This window comes from Emydura macquarii, unplaced genomic scaffold (assembly GCF_026122565.2).
Source record: "Emydura macquarii macquarii isolate MOO-44397 ecotype Brisbane River unplaced genomic scaffold, CSIRO-AGI_Emac_v2 contig_1146, whole genome shotgun sequence".
NCBI lineage: Eukaryota > Metazoa > Chordata > Testudines > Chelidae > Emydura > Emydura macquarii.
Window position 1 is genome coordinate 3,967,758 of NW_027131283.1, and position 20,719 is coordinate 3,988,476.

The 20,719-nt window shown below is 39.3% G+C and overlaps 1 protein-coding gene across 4 annotated transcripts in view; it reads right to left on the minus strand.

Annotated features, from left to right (window-relative positions):
• Window positions 1-373: 373 nt before the first annotated feature.
• The window catches only part of BVES (blood vessel epicardial substance), a 45,737-nt gene continuing 25,391 nt past the window's right edge, over window positions 374-20,719 (minus strand). For 2 of the 4 annotated variants that reach the window (XM_067546527.1, XM_067546528.1), the window contains exons 6-9: window positions 19,848-19,956; window positions 16,276-16,443; window positions 7,331-7,472; window positions 374-694 (exon numbers count right to left, since the gene is read on the minus strand). In XM_067546527.1, coding sequence (XP_067402628.1) covers window positions 576-694; window positions 7,331-7,472; window positions 16,276-16,443; window positions 19,848-19,956 — 538 coding nt within the window. In that variant the 3' untranslated portion in view covers window positions 374-575. Of the gene's footprint in view, window positions 695-1,118; window positions 1,247-3,799; window positions 3,902-7,330; window positions 7,473-16,275; window positions 16,444-19,847; window positions 19,957-20,719 lie in introns of those variants that run through there. The other 2 variants (XM_067546529.1, XM_067546530.1) reach the window with 2 other exon arrangements.

The following is a 20,719-nucleotide window of genomic DNA, read 5'->3' on the forward strand; positions in this document are numbered from 1 at the left end:
GGCCTTTCTTAACTTATGAGTGCTTGGCTTTGCAACTTTAACCTTCTTTTACAATTGTTTTGTGTGTGTAAAAAACACATACACACGTGCACATGCATACTTACAAAACTATGTGTATTAACTTCATTTTGAGGTTGCATTATTAATAACTACGGTGTTAGGTACAAGTGATAGTGGGCCAAATTTTCAAATATTCCCACTGATTTTCACTGAGACTTAGGCTCCTAAGTGGCCTACAAAAATGAGACTTGGGTGATTTCGTAATTGGCACCCAATAAGCCTATAAAATTTCAGAGTAGTCTGTTCCTTAAAGCAAAATTTAACTTCAGAGTAAAAACACAACCATTCAAAAATAATGGCCAATAAGTAAAAATACAATCTATGATTTTTTATTTTTAAGGAGAAGAAATAAAACTTAGCATCTTTATCTAGAAGCCACTAACTTAGGTGGTATTATATTGTGGTATAATTCTCTGAAAGCAAAGCGTGCTCACAGTTTTCAGAATCCCATCAAAATAAGCTTCTTGCTTTTGCTATGTCTACAGAGTCCCCTGCGTGTTTGAGGCCACCTCTGTTCAAGGCAGTCGCTGAACGTCAGGCTTTGCAGCAGCTGGTAGTTCAAAGACATCATCCTCACCACTTTCTTCTATTGGTTTCATTTTTGCTGAAGTTCTCATATAGGGAGATGTCCGGCCTGCCACAATTTCAAAGAGAAGAAATCATTAAACTGAAGAGTGCACCCCCCCATTAAATAGACTCATTTGTGATAAGTGTTCAGCAAATCTGATGATCCTCCCAAATGTGAAGGACCGATATTTTCTAGGTGACAGTTAATTAATTTGACATCTGTACTAAGCATCAGGAAATCCTGGATGCCAGGGATCAAAAGGCGACATGAATCAATACCACCTTTTAGGGCCAACTGCTACTACCCAGAGTTAGGAAAAACTCCTTTTGATGTCAATGGGAGGTTTGCCTGAGTAAGAACTGCAGAATTGTGTTCCTGATAGGTATTACTCTTCTTGTTGTATTCATCTACAAATTAACCTGAAGAAATAGTCGCCTGACTGGATGACTTAAGCACAAAAGGTATCTTTGGGTACTCGCCTCAGGACACACAATCATGACAAAATTCTTAAGTTCACTCGGGCAAATCTCAGTCAGATAACTGCTCCACTGCCTCATAAGCAACAACATGGGATAAAACATACTGAATGGTAAGATGTAACAGCCACTGCATAAACAACTGTAATGAAAAATAAGTGTGTTACTAACAAACAAAGGGCTAAATAATATGCACCATGTAGTCAATGACTGAAATTGTTTCATTGCTCTAACAGTAGGTGGTGGTCTTCAGGCAGACAGCAATGAATAAAGCCCTCTAAAGCAGAGCACACAAAAGCCCATATTCAGTTGGAAGCTAATGGGCCTTTTGCCTGAGAATATATGTCAAGATTTGACTCTACATGAGTACATATCGCAGAAGGGATTTAGCCTCATATCTCACTTTAACATTTGTCAGACAGGTAAATCTCTGTCCTCCGATCTGAAAACTCTAACTCCTTGTTTTCTCTCAATTCCCTAAGAGTTCAGCAGGCCTGCAGTCACAACTGTTTATAAACAGCCTGCATATGATGATTGAAAACAGTAGGAAAATCTTTTAGACGTTAAAATATTATCCTAGAAGAAAAACAGTAAAAGACAAACAGTCATGACAGCCAGATGCTATCTCTATATGTGCAGATAAGAAACATATTCCCCATCAAGAATCTTTGCAGTCATAACATATGGTTAATATACTGACATTCTTATTACAAAGACTACTTAAAATAAACTTAAATCCATCAGACATGGAATAATTAATAATATTTTATTTTTATTACCATGGGCAACTAGGAGCCCTTGTCATGGGACCAGGACTCCACAGTGCTTGGTGCTATACAAACACAGAAAGATGGTCTCTGTCCCAGGGAGCTTACAATTCAAGTATATGCTTCACATTACTGTGTTCAGCTTTAAAAATTACACTCATGCAAACACTGGAAGGTATTAATTAATGCTTTTAGAACATCACACGTAGTAAATGTATTAAGCAGTAGTTTTGTTTTGTTTTTTCAGAATTTACAAATTACTTAAATTATTTCGCTGGCTTTATGCAGAAATAATTGTGTAAATTATTAAATACAGGGATTATAAAGGCCTTGTTTTCAGATACTCATTTTTTGGGTAAAAATTGCAAGGCAGGTGAGGCCACTTAGGGTACATTGCAATGTACACTGCAACAAGAATCCCGCAGTAGCGAGTCTCCAAGCCCAGGTCAACTGACAGACTTGCACTTCGGGGCTACAAATAGCAGTGTAGACATTATCACTCAGACTGCCGGTCAGGCTCTGAGACCCTCCCTGCTTGCCAGGCATCAGAGCTCAGGCTCCAGCCCAAGCGGGAACCGCTACACTATCTACACTGCTATTTTGAGCCCTGTACGGTAACCCTGAGTCAGTTGACTTGGGCTCTGAGATTCACTGCAGTGGGGTTTGTTTTGCAGTATAGACGTACCCTTATATGTCTACATCTGAGATTTGTGGGTAAAGTTGTGGATTTAGAATCTATTCAGTGACCTAAATAGCAGGCACAAATTGCACACATAACAATGGAGGCCTGAAAAATGTAGGCCAAAAGTTTCCATTTCTTTTTGAGATGTCACTATTAGTTGTTGTTAATTTTGAAGGTGAGATGAAAAAAGAATGAGGTGGTTTCGGCCTCCCCCTTTCACGGGGACCATCATCTTCCTTTGTTCAGAAGAGCCCATGTCTCTCCATGATAGTCAGAAGCATGGTGGCACAAGCCTGCTGAACAGAGGTGGCAGTCTGCTCTCATACTGTAAATGTCTTCTGCACCAGTGTCATGCCCTTGCTTCCTCCAAATGCTGAACAGTCATCTAGACATCCCCTATCCTTTTTAGCCAGACATGCAAGAGCCTGAATGAGCCTTGAACCTGGGCCTCCAAAATAGTAGTCTACTGCACTGTCTCCAGGTCCTAAATTTCAAATGCCTATTAAAAATGGCAGATGACAGAACAAGAGCAGTGGTCTCAAGTTGCCATGGGGGAGGTCTAGGTTGGATTTTAGGAAAAACCTTTTCACTAGGAGGGTGGTGAAGCACTGGAATAGGTTACCTAGGGAGGTGGTGGAATCTCCATCCTTAATGGTTTTAAAGGCCCGGCTTGACAAAGCCCTAGCTGGGATGATTTAGTTGGGATTGGTCCTGCTTTGAACAGGGGGTTGGACTAGATGACTTCCGGAGGTCCCTTCCAACCCTAATCTTCTATGATTCTAAAAAGGCATTTCCAGTGAAACCCAATCTTGCTTCTAACTACAAGCTGGGTAGAATATATTGGACATGCACACATATTGAGGTAACACCAATGAAAGCATTACTAAAACCAAATCCTCATTCTACCTTCCTCCTTTGCTTAGAGGGTTGCAAATACAGAAATTGTAGAGATCAGCAACACTTTTGAGTGAGCTAAGTCAGATTTTTTAATTCTTTTTTTTAAAAGAGACTACATCACCCGCATATTAATGACTGTTAATCATTAGGCTAATTTTGTAGCAATAAACACCATAAAAGATAATATTTGCTGAAATTACACTTCAGCTCTAACTCTTTTTTTTGCATTTAACTTGTGTTTTTAAAAAAAGATACTTCACAGTTTCATTTACTAATAAGTTGTGCACAGATGCTTTGTGTATTTCAAGTACAAGTACCAACTTGGCATAAGCAAACTTCATTTTAATACCTTTTTGAGGCTGTTGGGTTAATATGTGATGTTATCAACAGAAAACATCATGCTGCAAACGACCCACTCCATAAGTATTATAGAACTCTTGTTGGTTATTTCCTTAATATAAAAGTAGACAGTTAGTTTTTTGTTTTTAGTTAATTAAACGTAAAACACAGTTTTGTTAATACATGAGTAGTTTGGGTTCTATTAACAAGAATGTTTTCCCTCTTTCTGATATAATACCTTGGTAAAGTCTTTATATGGAATTATTTTAGAAATGTCTTAGAGCATTTATAGTTTTGGAGCACAGCAGCAAAGTTATCATTTAAAACAATTCCTTCAACTCATTCGAAAGAAGAAATTTGAGTTTTTACAAGTGCATTCCAGTAAGTACATGAAACTTGGGAAAGTCAGATTTTTCTACATTGTAGTAGCCAAAAATAATCAGATCTTTGTACTGGGAAGCTTTTGCCCACACAAGAAGTGGTCGCAGAAGAGGTTACAATTTATGCAGAATCTTATCCAGATAAGCTCTCTTGAATTGCTTTCTCCTATGGCAAAAGACACTTACTTTTCACTTGTTGCCCGTCTCTACACAATCTGTTGGGTTTTTTTGTTTTTAATAAAAAAGGGTGCACTGGTTTATGTTCTAGGCTGCAGCTTCAAGGGGATCTCAATATTGGTACAGCATGCTACAATTGGAGTCGTACTGGCACACATCATTGGACAAGTCTGAAAAGCAATTATTGAATATGCTGCACCTACAGGTGCTACAGCGCCATCTGAAACATAAAAGTGGGAAGCTGAATGGCCATCTTTCTGTTCAGATTGCTGTTGAGACCTGAGGGAAAAAGAGCCATGGCTAAATCTTCTATCTCAATACCTACATTCAGGCAATGCTAATTTGTAACAATGGAAATGTGTCATGGACTCTGTTATACAGGGGTAACAGACTGCCCAGCTGTTCTAGGCAAAGAAGTTAATTCCATGGAAGCCGCGCATATCAATGAGACAGCTAATCCCCTTCTATCAATTTGGGAAGCTCAGACACTTTATTAACTAACACAAAGAAATTGTTGAGAAAAACAAAGATTTGGAATAGCAGGAAGGCAATAAGGAAGAATACTACCAAGTATTATTAAGCTCAGGTTTATCTTAAATAGAGATTAATATTATTTCTGAGAATGGCAAACTTTTAGATTAATTTCTCCCAGTGTTGAGATACTGGAGTAAACCCTCTGAAGCTGTCTGTAAGAGAACTTCAGTTCTAGCTAACTGCCTCCCAATTGCACAAATATAAACATGCAGTTTCCAGTAAAGAAAGAGAGGAAGTGGTATAAGGAAGAGCTCAGACAATAATGTTGTCAATGCCCCCCAAATCGGCCTTTCCAGAAAAAAGAGCATAGGGGGAAATTTAAGAAAATCAAACCTGACCTGCCACTAACCCCCCAAAACTACATCTCTCAGTCACCCGCCAACAACCAGGGTGAAACACTCCTACGGCTTGTGCTCCTATCTAATTGTGATGACAAAATATATATCATTGGTAAAAAGTGGAAAGAATAGGACCCTCTAGATCTGGAGGCTTGGATCAGAATTGCCAGGGAAACTGTGGAGAGTGGATAATTAAGTTGGTGCCTTAAGGTTAAAAAAATGTTAAGTCATCTGTTGGGTTTTTTTCATATGAGAAAGAGATACATTTAATATTGGTGGAACACTGACAGGTTACCTTATGTATTAAGATCCTAACGACAAAACAGTGAGATCACGAGAGCCACAATAGGTAGTTCTGTGTGACCCAGTAAAACTAAGAGCCTGTGCCACCTGGGTTAGGCAAATATATTTTTTTTAAATCTGATTTCAGGTTAAAATTATTACTAAACGTTTATTTAAATTAAGTGAGGGAAAATAGGGAAGTATTGAAATGAACTCATATGACCCAATTACACTTGCTAACCTGTTTTGTGTGAACGTTAATGTTGCAGTATGAGATAAGCCTATTTCTCTAAGCAAAATTTGTTAGTCTCTATATATTAAAAACAAGTAGTACTGTGTTTCATAGAACCTGATGATTATAAGAAATTGCTTTTAATTAAAAAAAATCTGGATCTTTAAAGTGCGTATTTGGGGGGGAGGGAGGGGGAAGCAAAGAAATTCCTGTTTTATGTGTGCGTCTGAGGAGGTGCCCATCTAGTCTGGGTGACCACGTGAGTTAGGCGCTCCTGTGATAGTGAACATGGAAGTAACCACAGAGTTGTGGGCACATTAAGACCAAATGTCAGCAGAACATAGTAAGACTTTGGCTTTAAAACAGCTCCAATAAACTTCCTACACGTTCAACATGTAATGCAGAGAAAAATCCAAAGCTAAATGGAGTTATTTAAAAGATTTCTATAAGGTATACAATACTGATACAAACACACAGCACCCAATCCTGGCTTTCCCCATTCCACCGACTTTGTGCTGTTCTATGGAGCAGGTGGAAAAAACAGTTTAACTGGCTACTTAGAGATTTCCCAGGTGGCACATAGCTGGCATTGTTAGCCATGTGCCACATCCCTTTGTATGTGGCAATAAAGGGTATGTCAGGAGGAAAGACTGTGGCCAGAGCGCTGCTGACCTCTGGCAGTTTCTGGAGAGCAGAATTATTAGTCGTATTTAAATGCTGTAGGGTACATCTACACTACAAAAAACCCTCCACGGCAGCAAGTCTCAGAGTCAGAGTCAACTGACTGGAGTTCACACTGTGAAGCTAAAAAGAGCAGTGTAGACATTCGGGCTCAGGCTGGAGCCAGGCTGGAAACCCCCTTGGCTGGGTTTCAGAGCCTGAGCCTGAATGTCTCCATTGCTATTTTTAGCCCCACAGCGCATAAGCCTGAGTCAGTTGACCCTGACTCTGAGGCTCGCTGTCTGGGGTCTTTTTTTGCTGTGTAGATGAACAATAGGAGACCTAGTCATGGACCAGAGCCCCCTTGTGTTAAGCTCTGGACAAACACAGAACAAAAATTTGGTTCCTGACTGAAAAGAACGACTCTTCACAGGCTATTATCAGCCAGCACAACTTAGCAAGCCCTGAGGCTGCTCTAAATTGCACTAGGAAACAAACTAGCCCCAGCATCAAAGAGGTTGTAAAGGTAACATAAAACCACCATTTCCCTCCATCCCCCGCACCATGCTCTGTCCAGAGCAGCTTAGCTGCAGCTAAAGGCTGTAGCCACTGCATACATGGTTCATGTATTATTTATACGGAATAGAATTGTTAAAACTTTCAGTGATGTGCCTCACTTTCTCAAATATTATATCTGATATTATATAACCCAAACATTATTACATAGATCCTAGTATTGGTAAAAATCCCTAATTTTTAAATGAAGTAGATTTGGCTGCCATCCAAAGCCACTATACCATGTCTCGACTTCCCTACAGCTTAGTACGAAAGCTCCTTTTATGTACAGCAACACACAAATGGCCCAATCTTGCTCCCACTGAAGTCAACAATTGTCCTTAATGACCCCAAGATTTGCTTCACTTTTTTTGAGGACTCACGAAGAGAGGAGGCAGTGGAAGTCCCCCGAAGAAACTGCTGAAAGCCATCCTCACTGTCACTGGAACTAGCCATGCTGTTTCTCATCTGCATCATAGAGAGCTGCGAGCAAAGACTGGGCTGCTGATCCATTTTTTTTGAAGTCTGAAATGAAAGATTTTCATGTATTACAACTACATTTTAAAGTCAGACACGAAGGCAATCTTCCTCCACTGCAGACTCTTGGGGTTAAAGTCTGGCTATCGAAGTCAGAGGTGGGCTCGGGAATGGGTTTCAGTGGTGTAGCACCTAAGAGTTAGTGGCTGTGGGAATTCCATGCAAGTGAGACTGAGGAAAGCATAACGATTCTCCAATAAGAGAAGTGAGCCTGATTTATTGCAAAAGAGGGGAGTGAGCTTGGAAGAGACACTTACTACCCTCTTAAAAAGCACAGAAATAAGACATTAAAGAGAAAAGTATCCTGCATTCATTCGTGTTGTCCGCACCACTGTGAATAACATATTCCAACACACCATAACAATCTCAGTTCTGTCTCCAACAGATACCAAAAAGCAGTAAGTACCCCACCTTTATCCAACCTGTACTCCCAACACAAAACCTTAACAGCAACTTCACAAACTCTCCCATGGATAGCTGAGTACATCTGACTGTCACATGTTGCCAGTGTTTGGAAAGAGAATCCAACCTGCCCCATGGTGCCATTGTGAGAACCATGAGAAACTCACGAGAGACAAGCTTATCTATAAACTATACAGCATTTTAAATCTTAATGTGTATTAATATTACCTGTGGTCACTAGTGACATGAACATGTGTGATGGAAGGTTAACGTACTCTCAGGATTTCTCATCATCATCAGAATGGCGCTACAGGGCAGAATTATTATGTAAACAACCATGATGCTAAATGTGCTTTTGAATAATTTCAAATATTTGAGGGAGTATGTGGGGGGGTTCTGCGAAGCAGAACTGTTCCTTGAAATTTCCTGACTGACATCTGCATCTGAGGCTACTGAATGTCTTCCCACTCTCCCTCCTCCTCCGTTTTGGCAGATATAAGTGATGCATTCTTTCAACCTTAACTCCAGGTCAATGAACTGTTGTGCCTGAGAATATATTCTCCATGGGTTACAATTTGGCTTTTGGGTTTATTGAATACAGATGAAACATCTGATCCCAGGACCTTCACTTGCTTTGAGTACTCTTCTTGAGAAGGCTTTGGACTCTAAAGTTGTATGAAATAATCACATTCTATCCTTTTTAAAATACTACTGCATGTCACAACGATAAGTGCATGTGAAAGGTGGTAATCAGTGACAAAGATGTAATGGGATGACACTCAGTTCTACTGCACTTTAATATTTATGAATTAGTAACTTTCTCATAAAAAGAATAATGAACCACCATTTTCTGCACAAGTAAGCAAGGCACCTTTGAGAAGTAATGTGAATTTATAAATGTATATTTGGCAACAACACATACTAGGGCTGGTAATAAAGGCTAACTATTTGACTGGTAATTTTGTTTTACTACTCTCAGAATAGTTTGACTTCAAGGCATCTAACTTTGAAGAATAAAAAGATTTTTTTAAATCCCCAAAACTTCAATTTTTCGCTAATGTACTACATATTTGCAGTGCTTAATTTGTAATGAAAGAGGTGCCAGGGCTCAAGCAATTAGGCGCCAAGGCTGGAGCAATTTTTCTACATTCATAAGTGATGCAGCAAGCCCAGAGATGTCAGGGTTATGAACTGTCAAGCCTAGAGGCACTGCATATTTGTATTGATTGTACTAAAAAATATAGTGGTAGCAGAAGCCGTTATAATAATCTTAAATTCATATTAGTATTGCACTATCAAAAGAAACACTGAACAAAATTTAAGTTTTTAAAAATGTCTTTGGCAACAAATAAAACCTAATTCACCTTAATCAGTCTGATTCTAATCTTCTGAAGTGACCTGGGAAAGAACTATTAAATAAGCATCCATTGGATTAAATTGAAGGCAGTAAGCTATAAACCCCAAAATGGCTATTAACCAAAACACATTTAAACTAATCTTTTCTATTCATGTTAAATGCATTTGTATGTAACAGGGGTGTATTTGAATTAAGTAATGTTTGTTTTCCATTTTCAGTGTAGCGGGTGTAGGTGCAGAATAGGAAAAAAAAAAAAAATCACTCGAGACACTTATCTAGCCCTGCCTACGATGTTGGGAGTTCACTCAACACTCCACTCCCATTGATAGCAAAGAGCATTTTGACAACAGACACTGCAGTGTGGGAAGGGTGAAGACAGTGGTCCCAACATCACAGGAAGCTTGGGTGAAGGATGGAGAGCTCATTACTCCAAGGTACCCTGAAAGAAATATTGTATTATGTGCCTTTGTATTATTAGTAGGGTGATGTAGAAAAGAGCAGAAAGGATAGGAGGAGGAAGTGAAGTGGGTAGGATGAACAGGGAGAATGGGAAAGATGGTGGTTGAGATGAAAGACAAAGAGGAGAGGAGGAAAATGAAAAGTCGGGGGGGGGGGGGGGAGGAAGGAAAATGAAGATGGGGAAAATCTATACAACAAGAAAGCGTATGGCCAAGATTTTCCAAAGTGACTAGTGGTTTTAGTATCTGATATCTTAAGAGGTCTGTTTTTCAGACGGCAAGTGCTCTGCCACTTTTAAAAACAGGGTTCCTTCTGAAGTATCAAATGGGGCATTCCAAAGCTGAAGGCATCCAAAAATCACTGGTCAATTTTGAACACTGTGTCCAAAGTCATAAATAGGAGGCAATAGTTCTGTCCCACACAGAGCAGATTCAAGCACTGAGAAGTACCAGAAGTAATAAGCATGCATTAAGTCAAATAAACTAAGCTAGGAAAAAAATGAAAAGAAGAGACAAAACAAGAAGAGATTTCTTTTAACATTTAAATGCTTTTAGGTTGCATCTAGGTTTAAGATTTTCTAGGAAACGGCTTGAACCTCAGGTGAAATGAAGCTCAAATCTTTCAGTAAATCCAACTTTTCCTTCTCATTTCTCCTTTAGTTTTCAAATCCCATACAATGCAATTCTGGTTATAGCTTCCTGCCAGTTTGTAGCTGGACTTCATTAGGACCGGAGCAGCCAGGCTACAATAACCATCTCTCTTTGGACTTCTTTTAAAATGTCCCAGTAGGGAGAGCAAGAGCCCCTTGGCTTTCAAACTACGCAACTTGGAACAAAGGGACAAGTATTCAATTTAACATTTTATTTTTAGTTTAAGAATTATTGATCTTAAGGCTTTGATCCTACAAGTCCTTGCGTGATGTGCAACCGGAAGCAAAAGCCTGTGCAAGGCAGGTCTGCACTAGGCACAAGTTCCTGCTTCCATGCTTGGAATCTAAAGAATGCGCAGCAGAAAATGGGTTTGCCTGTGGGAACTTCCACTAAGTGAAATCCTCAACATGCAAAGGAGGCACTTAGCTATGGGGTTCCTCTCTTAGGCCACACTCCAGATAGCAGGCAAAAATCACTTGCTGGCTGTGTAGCGCTATCCTCGTTAATGCAATATAGAGTTCCCCTGTGTGCTCCCTGTCATGCTCCTCACTTTTTTACCTTGCTCGTATAATGCCCAACAAACTAAACCTGTCCTTTAAGGATCAGGCCCTGTGTTTTTTATTCTAGTTCACTTTTAGTAGCAGGAAAAGTTTAAAATCATATACATATTGGCCAGGTATAACGTAGCAGGGGGCAGTATAGGCACTGCTGCATTGGTTAAAAAAAAAACAAAAACAAAAAAAAACCTACAATGTTGCTTCTCAAACTGTTCTTGAAGGTCTGTCTGGAGCCAGTAGTAGAATTAATGATGCTGAATTCCACTGATGCTTTTGGAGCGAAGTCTGTTGTATATTATGAGTAGCAATTTTGGACTATTTCCCATTAAGTTCACAATTTTATTATAACAGCTCTAATATGACCTATTTAGGAGATTTTTGGTGAACAACCTGATAAGAAGGAACTTTGCGCTGATCAAGCAGAGTGGATTAAAATCATGAAGCCAGAGCTAAAGTGACTAATTGAAGCGGCTGCTGAACCTCAAGTATTTGGGAGTTGTATATGCGGTGCAGTAGAAATCCAATATTACTAGAGTAAATTGTTTATCAAAACTTTGAAGCCACTACCTAAACAATAAGAACCATAAGCCACAACATAGCTACCCTATCCAAACAATGCAAAGCCATGTAGCCATGTAAGGAGATATAATGAAAATAACACACGGTTACGTATATATCTGTCCTCACTTAATACCGGAATTTACGCTATAAACTAAAAGTCCATGAAGATCTGTCTCCAAAAAGTCTAATAGTTGAAGTCATAGTTAGTATCACCCTTATCACCTAGATCGTTCCTTCTCCCAGTTAAAAGATATACACAACCTTTTTCATATAGCAGAATACCATACAATGACACAGCAGAATATAATGTATCAGTGATGATTGTTGGTTTCTTCACAATAAATAAATGAAAAAAATCTAAAGAAACAACTAATCTTAATTTTGTTTGTTATGGAAAAAAACAAGATTCAACATAATATATGGTTAGGGATAGAACAGTTTTTTTAAATATAGCTTTCACAGTGCAGTAGGTACTTTAAAGACAAGGTTCCTGCCCTGAAGAGTTTATAGTCTAAATAGAAAAATTATGTACAAATGAAACACAAAGAATGCAACGAAAAGCCATTTGATTGATCAGAGGAGAAGGTTTGCTAGTCCCATGATCTTTTTTAAAGAGGCTTTTTGTTTGTTTGTGGTTTCCTAATATCTCTTTTTAGTACTTTGCTAAGGGGCAGATTAGGGTAAATACATCCTTTGGAAAAAACATGATTTAAGGAGGAACTTAGTAGAGAGGGCAAGGGGCAGGATGGACTGGCTCAGGAAAGATGCTCCAGGGTAGCTGTTTACATAGAAGGATGGAGGCAAGAGCAGGAGGACACCAATGTGGCAGGCTGTAATGCGGTTGGGCAAAGTGAGGAGCAAAAAGAGCAGAGTGAAAACTAGGATCTAAGTTGTGAAGGGCTTTGAAAGCTGGATAGGTTAATACCATAACTGCTTTAAAATATGGCTGGGGAGGACTGGATGGCTTCCTTCGCCTTTATGGAAATTGTTCAAATTCAGCACAAATTGTGAAAGACAAAGTAGCTGGTGGCTATTTAAACAGCCTCTGTGGATGGGATCCACAAAAGTATTTGGGCACCTAAACCCCAGAATTAGGCACCTAGGACAAGGTTTTGGCTCCTTTCAGTCCTTTTCTTATCTGACAGGTGTCCATATCACTAACATCTCAGGCATTCCATTACTTGAATTATCAGAGGCACCAAGGTTAAATGAAAGAAGAGATGAAGCTATCTTTTCATTCCTGGAGGTTTCCCCACAAAAAGAAGGCAGAGGTACAGTGGTAGTACAAAGAAGATTTCATTGCCTATGTTGTGCTTATCACCCGAATAATTCATTCCCTCCTTGGTGTTTGCACACTGCAATTATTGGAAATCATCATATTCCTCCTTAGTAACCAATGGCTAACAGTGGATTGATCCCAGCAAGTGACTTCTTTTCTGAAAACGTGTAGCTTCTTTTCCTTGAAAAATCTGCCAGCCAGATGAGAGCAGCAAATAAGAAGGAAGGAGGATTCCTGTCTCACACTGGTATTACACTGTTATATCTCCACTGACTTCAGTGGCGCTGCTCTTGATTTACATTGGTGTAACTGAGAAAAGAGTCTATCCCATATCTGATATTTAATCATTGAAAGAAAAACTATATCCACAACACATTCCCTTCTGCTATGGAAACAGCAATCAAATTGTAATAATGATCACTTCCTGCCATACCTACTACTTGGCTAGAAATATTTACAACAGCCATGGGTTCAAATTCTAAGGCCTGGTCTACACTACAAAATTAGGTCAGTGTAAGCCGCCTCAGGTTGACCTAGCTGTCCATGAGTCTACACTTAAATTTGTCTCCCACCAATGCAAATGCCGTGGAATGGTTACAGGGAGGACACCTCCTCCCTGAGGGGCGTTAAGCCATAGTTGATGTACTAAGGTTGACGCAGTGCATGTGTAGACACTGCATTGCTTATGTCAACTCTCAAGTCCTCCAGCAGCTGTCTCACAATACCAGACACTGACCACTCTGGTCACCATTGTGAACTCCATTGCCCAGGGATCACAGGAGATCAATGAGATCCTGCAAGCCAGGGCTGTATCAGAGTGTGAGCAAAGGGCCAGGAGTGTGAACATTGCAGACAGCCTGGAGAAGGAAAGACTGAACTGGAGAAAGGCCCAGGAGACCCAGTAGGAGAAGGAAAGGGAGATGCACCAGGACATAATGGGGCTTCTCTGGCAGCAAACAGATGCTGCAGAATTTTGTGGACCTACAGGTTCAAAACTCATGGGGACTCCAAAGTCCATGCAGAAATCAACTGCAGCACCTCCTTTCATCTTCTACCCCAACATTCCACGTGGCACCAGCGGCTACATCCCTACCCCTACCACTCCACCCTGGGGGACATTAAGGACAACCACAGCTTCATATACACTAGCCTGTGAAAACCACGGTTGCTGTATGTGTAGGTAAAATGGACATGAATGTTCTCTCCCTGGGGTAAATTCTGTTCCATTCATTTATTACGTTTTTTATGTATTTACTTTTAAAATGAACAGATTTTTCTTTGCACTGGTTTTCTTAATGAATAAAATTCTATTATTTGGAAAATAATCTTTATTAGTTCACAACATATGCTGCAGAGCACTTAGCAGTTCTGACAGCACCAACTTATTTGTTACTTCACAGTGTGACACAACTCATAGGATCAGTGAGGAACAGTGTAATAACAATAAATTTACAGCAAGCACCAGAAAATTAATAGGTACACTGACAGTGTTATGTTCATAGAAGTGCACCAAACGTCACACAATTCCTAACAGGCCCAAAACAGCAAGGCCAGGTACAGCACAGCACATCACACTGCAGTACTGTGGCTCACTATTAAAATGGTCATTCAAAGCCGTATAGCTCCATATTGAGCTCTTCTAATAGCCTTTGTGTCAGTCTGTTCAAACTCAGCAGACAGCTGTTGCATCTCTGCCCTCCACCCCGGCAGCAGCTTTTCCCCCTCTGATTCACAGATATTATGCAGGCACGGAAGGCAGCTCTAACCATTGGGATGTTTTTTTCACTGAGATCCAATCTTGTGAGTAAATAATGCCAGCATCCCTTCAATGTACCAAATGCGCATACAATTGTCATTCTGCACCTGCTGAGCCGGAAGTCGACTCTTTCCTTGGCGTTGTCAAAGTGGTTCATGAGCCAGGAGAGTAAGCAGTAGGTTGGGTCCCCCAGGATCACTACTGGCATTTCAACTTTGCCAGTGGTAATCCACCAGTTGAGAAAGGAAATCCCTGCTTGTACCTCTGTTCTTAAAGATAAGAGCATTATGCACCTTCTCTGACCAGTCAGCACTAATGTTGGTGAAGCATCCCTGGTGATCAACCAACTCTTGCATTATCATAGAAAAGTAGCCCTTTCTGTCGATGTATTCTGGGGCAACATGGTCTGGTGCCAAAATAGGGATGGGGTGTTGTCTATTGCTCCACTCCAGTTTGGGAAATCCCATTGCTGCAAATCCATCCACTATGTCTTGTGCCCTGCCTAGAATCACAGTCCTGCATAGCAGGACATGATTTCATGACAAAGGCCCCTACAGTGGATTTCCAAAGTCCAAAATCATTCCCCACTGACTGGTAGCAATCCAGCATTGCAAGTTTCCAAAGTACAATTGCCACTTGCTTCTCCACTTTCAGGGTTGCTCTCATTCTATTGTCCCTGTACTGGTGGGCTGGGGCGAACTCTGCACACAGTTCCAGAAATGTGGCCTTGCGCATCAGAAAGTTCTTCAGCCACTGCTCGTCATCCCAAAGCTCCATCACAGTGCAATTCCCACCAGTCAGGGCTCATTTCTTGGGTCTAGAAGTGACGCCGCACCATCTGCAGCTGCTCCACGAAGGCCACCAGCAACCTCAAACTTGGTCTCGTTATGGCCCACAGCAATCTGTCCTCCAAGAAATCGTCATGTTCCCCACAAATCAGCGGGCTCGTCTTACTGCTCTGCAAATACCAGAGGATTGTGTGTCCTGTGCTTGCAACACTTATGACAATAGTGCAGAGCTGCGCAGGCTCCAGGCTTCTGTCAGAGATGGCGGACAGTGAGGTGGGGCTGCGAGGTTTTGTGAGATTTTTAAATATGGCATGAAAATAATCATAGAATCATAGAGTTGGAAGGGACCTCAGGAGGTCATCTAGTCCAACCCCCTGCTCAAAGCAGGACTAACCAGGACTAACCTCAGCTAAATAACTTCAGCTAATGAGATATAGATGACATTATGGGTTGGAGACAGTTACATGCTGGGAAGTTGACCCCTTACTCTCAGTCACCCTGCGTGACTTGTTTCTGCCCCACCATGCACTGCCAAAACTTCCCAGAAGACAGTACATTGGACAGCAGCGGGTTGCATGCTGGGATCCCTATCCATGGTCAACCACACTATGCAACAACAGAAGCTCTCCTGGTGAGTGCCCGTAGCACCAACATAAGGAGCCAAGCATAGTAAGTGATATACTAACTGCATCGGCTTTATGCCAATGTAACTTTCACCTGTGAAAGTTTGTAGTGTAGACATGGACCTTAACTATTCCTCTTTCCTCTCCAGCACTGAGATGACAATCGGCATCTTTACCATCCAAAAAACCCAAACATTCTGTATTAGGCACATTTTTGACATACAAAAAACAATTTCATCCTTGGATGTGTGTGTGTACATTTAATGGAAGATATGAGCAGGATTAAGAGAATAGAATTAGCCTGTCTTTATAGCATCAAACAATAGAATACAGAGAAGGGAACCCTCCCAAACACTCACCTTACCATTTAGTGTTGGATCATTCAATGAGTAGAGTTTGTTTGTAATATCTTTACCAATAAGATACCTAAATATTTCATAAAGGAATGGTTCAGATTCCAGAAAGTAAGTCAGTCTTTCCCTGGACCAGCACAGAAACTTGCAGTTGTCATCTGCAGTAATGGTAACCTAAGAAAACATATGTACAGAATTAACACCACTTTATTGTTTGAAAAGCAGGTTACACCAGTTTTTAATTTGGGGATGCAGCAAAAATAACTGGTACTGTTATAACTCAATCCTTGCACATCCCATAAGATACACACCACCTACAAGTTTAAAGGCAACCACGATGCTTATTATTGCATTTTTTAAATTCCATTATTTATAAGTGCAGTAAATGTTTTCAGCTGAGATTTTTTCATTTGTTTAAGGGACTGGCAGAAGTGCATGCCATGAGAATCTTTCCCTCACCGAACAGAGTTGTCTCCATAAGTACAGTTAAGCTCAGCATTTGTAATATAGAGAAATATTTAGGAAGGAGGACTAAAAAAAAAGGAACATACCTTTTAATTCCATTGAAATTCACTGGACATAAAATGACCAAATTAGATCTAGTGACCTTAGTGCAATTCAAGTCAATGACGTTGGACCTAATTACACAAAAACTAAATTTGGCCTAGAAAGATTTTTGGAAGGCTGACGTGGAAAAATCTCTTTACTCCTGTGAAAAATCCCTTAATGATGTTGTAAGGCTATTTATGTAAGTAAAGTTACTCATAGGCCTATGTGTTGGCTGGCTTGGACACGTATTGCTTTTAAAAATTAGGAACAGTTGGCACATGAAAAAGATATGAGTGATACTTTAAATGTTTTGAAATCTCATACAAATTGTTAAAGATTGATTTGCCCTGACCTCCTGGTCATCAGATACAAAAGAATTCATGACCTTCTCATAAACGCAAGCCTCCAACACTTTTGCTAAACAAACAAATAATTAGTCACCATGCTAGTTAGAGAGGTTTACATCCCCTTTTCAGGAAGACAATTACAAACTTATAAATATTTGAGCAGTCTCACACTCTAGCCAGAAGAGGGCAGTGGCACACAAAAACCAGTATGTTACAGGTCAGTAGTGCTATATTTAAACAACATATTTTACAAAAACAAGTAAACAGTTAAAAGTAGGATTCATATGGCTACTTCTTTTCTAAGTTATTTATAGCCTTTTTTTCTTTCTTAAAATAAATTAAAGAGGTATAAGTCTCAGAAGGTGAGGGAATACTTTCAGATACTATACATAGGTTTTAAGTAGCACATTTTAGTCTCCGTTTTTTGTAATAGTTCTTAAAAGTACAGGCTTGGGAAGAGTATTTGTTCATCACCAGAGCCAGCAGATGGTGTACAAAAGATCCTATATATCATTTAAGTATTCAGTCTTACATGAACATTCCTGGTTTGTTTGTTTTTTTTAAATAAGGTCAGAATGCTGAGATTAACAAAAAAAAAAGGAAAGTGAAGGACATACCACACTCAATAGTAATAATTTTAAGGTAGATGAAATTTGATGTCTAAACTATTTCCCTTCAATAGCATTAATTGATGTTTTATCATCTTCTAAAGAGGAGATTGTATCAAGAGGATAGCAAGTGTACAATATGACAACCATCTCTCCTTGGCATTATGCCAAGTTCTTGACTGGAACATATTAGATCATTCACTGAATTAGATGTCATACCAGCCCTGCCCTCCCTTCCTGGCATGTTGAGAGACTATCAGTCCAGTAACTATTGCATGTTCATAGTTAGGAATAGTAACATGTTAAAGAACTAACAAAATATCTGGTACTGATTTTATTGATCTTGGATAAAAAACCTTCCCTCCTTAATATTTTGTTATCTGCTGCACACCCGTATATAATACTTTTAGACATCTTTCATCTTCTATAATTTCTAACGTGCCATAAGATAAACTGAAAAAAGGCCACTGTTATTCTGCATAACAGTGTCTGCATGAGGAGTCATACCAGTAAAACTATAGTGGTATAATTATACTGGTAGAGTAATTCTAGGAAATTTCATGTAGACAAGACCTTAGAAACCATGATCACTGCTCTCAGCATGTGGACAGAAAGATAGGGAATTTCTGAGACAACAGCACGGTTCTATAACCTGGCAGGAAGGGCTTAATCCAACTCCTACTGAAGGTAATGAGTGTCTTTCCGTTGACTGTAATGGGAATCAGATCAAGCAATGGGATCAAGTCCTAAGAGATGTTATAGTCACCCAGTTTTCCTTCAGAGGGCAAGATCATCAACTGTCAGTCACATTAATCTCTTTTGGTGTTACTTTGGATTCACACCAATGTAATGAGACCAGATTGTAAGATCTTTGGGGCAGGGACTGTCTTTGTGTTCTGCATTTGTACAGTATCTAGTTATCTCCTGATCGATTAATAGGGCTCCTGGATGATACAGTAATACGAATAATAAATACTTATAATGTGGTTCTATGTTATAGTATCCGACCAGCTAAACCCAACAATGAGAACCCCCTAAAATCACTCCCTATCTTCTGTGTGGTACTCTTTGGCATGATAAACTAGGTGCCAAAGCCTGCAGCCCTCACTTATGTGATGCTCCTGCTGAAGTCACTGAGTTTTGTCTGAATACAGACTGTAAATTTTGCTCTTAATTATAAGGATGATTTTTATATTCATGTGTTCAAAAAGGTGGCTTGCTCCTTAAAAGATAACATCCCATATAATAAATCAGTTGTTACATTTTTGTGAACACAGAAAGGAAATAAATGCATAAAGTGACTCAAGTATAACCGACTACTGCTGAATGACAACTGTAGTATATATCCACATTAACTTTGTTTTAAATGAACACATTTAATGGGACAACTTCAGACTTGTAATAGTTTTTCTTTTAACCAGTGCCTAAGATTACTATAACTGAAAGAGTTTAAAAGGGGGAAAATATTTTTTTCAGTTTGTTTTTTTTTGGTGCATTTGACAACATGTTATGTACAGCCAGTTTCATACTTCCCCAGTTGAGTCAGTTAAGCTCTGATCCTGCAGACACCCACTCACAGGGACTACTCAGATACTGAAGCATGTGCACAGCCTTAATTGTGAGTGTCACATGCACAGCAATAGTGGAAAGAGGAAAAAAATTAAAAATCTAAGAAAGTGTAATTGTAAACCAGGGGAACCAGAGGCAGCTGTAGTACCTGAAATTCACTTAAAAATTGCTAGATTTCAATTTGATAGCATCTTTTTAACTTATAAATATTTCATTCAAGATTTTACTGAGCATTCCAACCCCCTTCTAAATTTGTGTGTCCTGCATAGGGGAGTGCAGATCCTATTGATATATAAGAATTGTAAGGAAATAAACAGCACAGAACGGGCCAATACAGAGATTTGTCAGTGAAAAAACTAATATAATTTTGAAATGAACTCCTAGTCAAGAGTATCTTTTAAATGGCCCAGCACTAAATAGAAAAAAACCCTAGCAAAACTGTGTATGCCAATACATTCACTGCTCATTAAGTTCATACCCAATGACAGCCAAACAAGAGACATACCTGGAATCTCTCACCCCGGTTCATCTGAGTTGATCGAAATTCAGGAGAATCTATAAAGGCACAGGGGTAAATATTATGCAGAAAATGCCCTCGATAGGAGACCTTCATTCTGATGAGAAAAATTCATTAAAACAACATTTGAAAACCACGAGGTAGAATAAAAATCTCAATTTGAATATGGTTATTGACAATGATAATACAGAACTTAAAGAGGTCACGGACACAACCTTGTCTCATGGAATTTCCATCAAGCATCTGACCTATTCGTCAGCCAAATAAACTAAGTTTTGTCAAAACTCTCATTGATTCCAAAAGTAGTATCACACCCTATAACAGGCTATATTGTTTGAAATAATAAGTACATCCTTCAGAACATGGTGTTATTTGTAATAATATCATAGCATTAGTCAATTTAAGTTGCTTGATACAGTGATATAATCTCCAGAAGTACTGCTTTCAGGGCTGTATTTATAGAATAAAAACCTAATAGCAGCGCTGTGTGAATAATGGATTTTTTTGGTTTGCTGGCAATTCCACACACACACACACACACACACACACACACACACACACACACACACACACACACAAAATTGCAGGTCAAACTGAAAACAATTTTTTTTTTGATATTTTTGGGGAATATTTTGTCTCGATTTCAACCATTTTAAAAAGTTTTTTATTTATTTAAATCAAAACTAGAGAGGAAATTTTCCAAAAGGAAATTTTTAAATGAACAGCTGTTTTGAAGTAAAAAATTGAAACACTGTTAAGAAAAAGGTCAAAATGAAAGGTTGGGTCTTTTATTTTATTTTTTTAGGGTTTATTTCCATTCCAACAATTCAGCAAAGCCTACATAAATTCACTAAACATTT